This window comes from Cannabis sativa, chromosome 3, assembly GCF_029168945.1.
Source record: "Cannabis sativa cultivar Pink pepper isolate KNU-18-1 chromosome 3, ASM2916894v1, whole genome shotgun sequence".
Classification (NCBI taxonomy): domain Eukaryota; kingdom Viridiplantae; phylum Streptophyta; class Magnoliopsida; order Rosales; family Cannabaceae; genus Cannabis; species Cannabis sativa.
The window spans coordinates 60754107-60760571 of record NC_083603.1 but is presented as its reverse complement, the minus strand read 5'-3'; the positions used below and the strand labels follow the sequence as shown (position 1 = coordinate 60760571).

The window sequence follows — 6465 nt, the reverse complement described above, 5'->3', positions numbered from 1 at the left end:
AGAACATGTATAATACTCTTGAGATCGAACCTAATCATATCAAGATTAAGATCATTTGATCTAGGATCAACTAGGTGATATTGAATTGAATAGATACTACGGTAAATTTAACATAACTAATCAAAGTTCAATATCGGTCCCTTCCAATGTATACTCCATACATACGATACTGGTAAACTTTGCCAATGTCCTGGAAAGGACATAACACTTATCCAAGGTGTAAGGATACCTATCACTGATTACCATGCCAGTCTAAATCCAGTGAACTGACAAATTAGGGAATTAAACTTTCGAACATATAATCAAGATTATATTCCACTATGCTGACAACACTATAATCATTATCAAATACATATTTTCTGAACTTAATAGAATTTATACATTAAATATAATCATGAAATAAATCATGTGAACCATGAAACATAAAATGTTATTTCTGATCTTTATTAATAAGTAAATCTGATTATATTGATGAAGATTAGAAATAACATTTTATGTTGCATGGTTCACATGATTTATTTCATGATTATATTTAATGTATAAATTCTATTAAGTCCAGAAAATATGTATTTGTTAATGATTATAGTGTTGTCAGCACAGTGGAATATAATCTTGATTATATGTTCGAAAGTTTAATTCCCTGATTTGTCAGTTCACTGGATTTAGACTTGCATGGTAATCAGCGATAGGTATGCTTACACCTTGGATAAGTGTTATGTCATTTCTAGGACATTGGCAAAGTTTACCAGTATCGGATGTATGGAGTATACATTGGAGGGGACCGATATTGAACTTTGATTAGATATGTTAAATTTACCGTAATATCAATTCAATTCAATATCACCTAGTTGATCCTAAATCAAATGATCTTAATCCTGATATGATAAAGTTCGATCTCAAGAGTATTATACATGTTCTTTGATTTGTTAGTTAAGCCTACTTTTGGGTCAGGGTGATACGTATATTTTGGGAACATGATAGTATAATTGAGTGGAAGCAGGCCAAGCAGCTAAGTAGCTGAGAATCCAAGCTTGGCCGCCTAAAAAAGCAAGAGGGGAAGACATAGATTGGATACTAGAAACTTAAACTGTACATGATTATATTGGGGATGGAATAGTTGTAAACATTGTAAAAATGTGATGTAAATTGTGATGTAAGTTTGGTTATGAGCAATTAAATTCTCTTATTCATAAAACAAAAAGATAGTATAATTGAGTGGGAGCGCTAAACATAGATATGGAATCTATAACTTCTATAGGTATTTAGAAGTGAAAGGATGATTTCCTTCGAGCTTGGCTAAACAGAGATAAATGGTTGAGTACTCATTTCACTTCGCTGAAATATCATTTATACGGAGCTAAGTGTTTTAAGGATAAAATACATTGAAGGGTGTAACGTTAATTTAATCCCTATATTATGTAGATCATCTATTAGAGGATCATTGATCAAATTAGGATTATAACAATGGATAATTAATAGCGTATCTATATCGTGGAACATATAGAGCGTTCTATATGACTGAGAGTGCAATTCTAAGTTCTATGCGTGGATTCAAAAAGGAATTAATAAGTCAGTGGATTTACTTGGTAAATTATTGATCTGCTTTTTGGAAGCTCGGTTATATAGGCCCATGGTCCCCATACTAGTTGAGACCATACTGCTTGTAAGAGTCAGTTAATTGATTTTGATTAATCAATTATAATTCTAAAATTAGACTATGTCTAGTTTATGAATTTTCACTAAGCAAGGGCAAAATTGTGAAGAAAAGAGATTCTAGGTTTTATTTGTTAATTAAGAGACTTTATATGTCTAATTAATAAATATATTAAATGACAATATTATTTAATAATTTATTTTTAGTTATTAAATAATTGGAATCAGCATTTAAGTGGTTAAATTGGAAAATTGGCGTTTTTGAGAAAATGGGATGGAAAAAAGACAAAATGGCAAAATTGCAAAGTGGGCCCAATAACTATCCTATGGCCGGCCCCACTTGTAGAATTTTACTATTTATTTTTCTATTATTTTAATGTCAAATAATTCTAACTTAAACCTAGGTGGTTACCTATAAATAGGTAGTGATGGCTTCAGGAAAAAGATGATGCATTTCATTCCTTCAGAGAAAAATTCTAAGCCTTCTACCTATACCCTAGCCGCCACTCTCTTCCTCTCTTTTCATCTTCAATAATTTCGAACCTTGAGTGAATGAGTGAGTGCCCACACACATCAAGTGTTATCTCAATCATAGTGTGGAAGATTGTGAAGAATCCAATCAACAAGAAGGAGAATCAGACTAAAGGAAGGAGAGAAAGAGATCCAGGTTCAGATCTTGGTGATGCTCTGCTACAGAAAGGAATCAAGGGCTAGAGATCTGAGCGGAAGGAGTCATTATATTCCGCTGCACCCAATGTAAGGTTTCCTAAACTTTATATGTGTTTATTTTATTGTTTTAGAATTCATATTAGGATGTTAATGAAACATACTTGTTAGTTAATCTAGATCCTGGTAAAATATTTCCAACATAAACCTCCATGTTTCGCCCTATTTGGCGGTGAACATTTCGTTTACTAGTCACTGATACGTTGCCCCAACGTTCTTCAGTCTGAATGGCATGACTTTATAACAATAGAGTCCCATGTTTGTTACGAAGCTTGTATGTTCTTGATCTGGGACGTACATCTTTATCTGGTTATGTCCAGAATATGCGTCCATAAACGACATAAGCTCGTGCCCAGCAGTTGCATCCACTAACTGGTCGATCCTGGGAAGTGGAAAACAGTCTTTTGGGCATGCCTTATTCAGATCGGAGAAGTCAATACAAGTTCTCCAAGTTCTGTTAGGTTTCGGGATGAGAACAGATTGGCTACCCAAGAGGGGTAAAATACCTCGCGTATAAAATCGTTGACTAACAACTTGTCAACATCCTGTTTTAGTGCCACTTGCCTCTCGGAATCCAAGAGCCTCCTTTTTTGTCTCTTCGCGGGGTAGTTTGGATCAACATCTAAGTAATGGCAGATAATCTTAGGGTCAATCCCTATCAAATATTCATGACTCCAGGCAAATGGATCCTGGTTTGCTTTGAAAAAGCTTATTAATTACTATTTGGGCTGCTCGTCCAGGTTTATCCCGATGAACACACATTTAGTGGGATTTCCTGGGTCGAGAATAACCTCTTCCAATTCTTCAATTGGTTTTAGTAGGTTTCTTTCATCTTGAACTCGGGGATTAAGATCTTCCTCTTTCTTCTCGTTTTCTCCTGCCAAGATCGTCATCAACTGATGACAAGCCTTTCTATGCTGTAACTCTATGCGATAGCAATCGCGAGCCAGCATCTAGTCGCCACGCACCACTCCCACGCCATCTGGTGTTTGGAACTTTAAAGATAGGTGCTTGATCGAACTGACTGCTCCTAGTCTGATTAGTGCTGGACGACCCAACAATATGTTGTAAGCCGAAGGCAGGTCGACAACCAAGAAATCTTGCATAACAGTAGCAGTCAAAGGTGCCTCGCCTAAAGTTAATGCGAGCTTGATTATGCAAAGGCTAGCGATGCTATCCTTGGTGAATCCGCAAACATTCACCATACAAGGCCTTAACTTGGCCTTTTCGAGCCCCATTTTCTTTAAAGTCTCCTTATAAATGATATTTACCGAGCTCCCATTGTCTATTAACACTCTCTTGATCCTCTTATCAGCGAGTTGAATGGTTATGACCAGCGGATCGACGTGAGGGTATCTCACATTCTTCTCATCTTCTTCTGTGAATGTAATGGGGGGTTCCTTGGTTTTCACCTTCTTGGAAGGTTTTGGGGCAAATACCGACTGGTCGTTCTTTATCTCCTTCACATATCTCTTCTGAGCGTTAATGCTTTCCCCTGCAATATGTAGCCCTCCTGAAATAACCAGGATGTCCTCTCCTTCCACAGGAATAGGTTGTAATCCCTGGTTGTTTGGGTTATTAGGCTGACGGGGCTAGTTGTATCCGTGGCCCTGTCTTTTGACATACTGTTTAAAATGACCTCGAGCGATGAGGCTCTCTATCTCATCTTTCAATTGGCGACATTCGTCGGTCGTATGCCCAATATCTTTATGAAATTTACAATATTTGTTAGGATCTCTTTTGCTCCTCAAATTCCTTATAGGCTCGGGTTTGCTGAAGGCTACCTTCTGCTCATGTGCGAGGTAAATATTTTCCCGAGTTTCATTAAGCTCGGTATAAATAGTATACACTGGCATGTATTTGTCATGCTTCTTTTGTTTCTTTCTATCCTTCGACGGTTCCTGAATTCTGTCCTTTCTTTTCGGACCAGAAGCCCCCGAGTTATCAATTCTCGTGGAAGCAGTCCCTGTTGAAACATTGCTGGGTTTACCTCCCGAGCCTATTTTCAACAAGTTCATTTCCTTTTGGGCTTCTTCCTTTTGGATAAACACCTGAACTCAGTAATGTTTCTTACCAGACGTCCTTGTAATCATCCCACAACTCGCCCTCGACGATTAATGGATCAGTGGAGATCCCTGCCTAAAGGGTTGTAAGTTGCTTGCTATCATCCAAGTTTCTAACCCTAGCAGCAGCCGTGCTAAAACGACTTAAGTACTCCTTAAGTGTTTCGTCAGGCTGCTGATTTATATTGGTTAGCAAGGCCGCTTCGGGTTGCCTATCCCTAGTGGCTTGAAATTGCTTCTTGAAATCCCTGGACAGCTGCTCCCAGGAAATTATTGAATGACGAGTGAACTTATTAAACCAGCTACTCGCTGCTCCAACAAGCGAGGTGGGGAACAAAATACAATGTAAATTGTTCGTCACGTTACTCGCTCACATTATCGTGTTACAATTATTCAAATGTGAGACTGGATCTCTGGTTCCGTCATAGGACGAGACATGCGAGTTTTTGAATCCCGAAGGAAAAAGGGTATTCATAATATTTGGGTGATACGGCTCAAGCTCCTCGCCAGAGTTGTATCTAGATGATTTCCCTAATTCCCCCACTTGATATCTCCTGAACTTGTCCTCCAGCTCGTTTATCCGCAATTGGATTGGATCCTCTTGCTTTAGACCAAGCTGTTGGCGAAGGTCAGCTTTCTTTCGATTCAAGTGCTCTCGCAGATCTAGTTGGGAGTAATTGCTGGCAAATCTCGTCTTACTCATAGACCGCGTCCTACTCATAGACTTTGTCTTTAAGTGGCTCGCGGATTTACTTGTCCCCATAGTTTCTCAATCATTAGCTCGTCGAGTACTTTCTCCTCTTCGAGTTGATCTGCTATAGGTTTTGGATCGCCTCGAAGTCACACTTGCTTCTTCACACTCTGTTCTTTCCTCCCGAGAGCAGTTTGTCGTATTTCCTCCATCGGGGTACGTACGAGTCCTCGCTCTATGGGTTTGGGAAGAACGTTGGTGACTCCTAGCAGGTGATCTCCGTTCTCCCGGATGAGTTCCAAGATCCTCCTCATTTTCATGAGGGATTTCTGGTTCATCAGTTAACAGTTGTCTCCAATCTGGCTGTTCCTCCTGATTCTCAGGGGGTGTCTCATCTTCCCCGAGTTGTTTTTCCCGGGCCTTTTCCTGTCTCCTAGTTTGTGAGCCACGAGGTCTGCCTCATGGTCTTCTCACTCTAGGTTTAGGTTGATTTTGAGCGTTCGTCCCCTGCGCTGCCCTGGCCGAGGCTGCCTCTCGTTCTAACTCAGTGTTTCGATGTTGCGCCTCTTCCAGACGGCGTCTCAGGCGGCGACTTTCCATCTCATAAGTTCTTTCTCCCATAGATTGGGCACCTCCACGGTTGAGGGATTCTGACCATTCCCATGCTGAATTCTCCTCGAGCGCGTTGTCCGCGTGCTAGGACCAACGTCGGGTTGAGTTCTCTAGGGATGTGTTGTCCGAGCACTGGGACCATCCTCAGGTTGAGTCCTCTTGGAACGGGTGGTCCTTTTGGACTGCGGATTGGTAGACCTTCTAGAGCCCATGGGCTCTTTTCCAGAACGATGATTAGTTTTCTCATGTGGGGTGTTAATATTCTTTGGATCTTCAGCCATAAAGGAAAAGGTTTTTCTTTAAAAGAAGGTAAGGCTTTTTCTGTGCTTTTTCAAAGAGGCTCTCAATGAAAGCACCAAACTGTTAACGGAGATTTTCGTTAACTAAATTTGAGCCTCACGATGATAATTCAACGCAGAAAAAATAAAAGCTATAGAAAAATAATATATGAACACTGGGTTTTTTTTTTACGTGGTTTTGTAGTTAAAATTCTGCATACTCCACGAGTCAATCTTATTTAGATTTCTGAGTATTTTTTTAAGGCCTCTTTGTTTTTTCGTCCCTTTTTTGAGATTGTTTGCCACTATTTATAGTTGCATAGTGGCAGTTAATTACACAGCTGACCAAAATATGATTACAGTCATTATCCCTAAAATCGTGGGATCTGATTACATATCACAAAATGTAAATGCGGTGTATGATTTTGAAAATCATATAGTT

At 39.3% G+C, this 6465-nt stretch overlaps 1 protein-coding gene across 1 annotated transcript; it reads right to left on the bottom strand.

The window, feature by feature from the left end:
• Positions 1-3332: 3332 nt before the first annotated feature.
• On the bottom strand, positions 3333-5205 carry LOC133036204 (uncharacterized). The gene is made up of 4 exons (XM_061112717.1): positions 4849-5205; positions 4561-4698; positions 4019-4430; positions 3333-3874 (listed from the first exon to the last, which is right to left on the bottom strand). The coding sequence occupies exons 1-4, from the start codon at positions 5203-5205 to the stop codon at positions 3333-3335; spliced, it is 1449 nt and encodes a 482-aa protein (XP_060968700.1).
• Between the last annotated feature and the right edge of the window lie 1260 nt (positions 5206-6465).

What these genes read in the sequence shown, in the direction of transcription:
- LOC133036204 (XM_061112717.1), bottom strand. Translation starts at nt 5,205, where the DNA reads ATGGGGACAAGTAAATCCGCGAGCCACTTAAAGACAAAGTCTATGAGT. An exon ending in TTAGCACGGCTGCTGCTAGG is followed by an intron (nt 4,431 to 4,560) that starts GTTAGAAACTTG and finishes TACTGAGTTCAG; the next exon opens with GTGTTTATCCAAAAGGAAGA. An exon ending in AGAGAGCCTCATCGCTCGAG is followed by an intron (nt 3,875 to 4,018) that starts GTCATTTTAAAC and finishes TACATATTGCAG; the next exon opens with GGGAAAGCATTAACGCTCAG.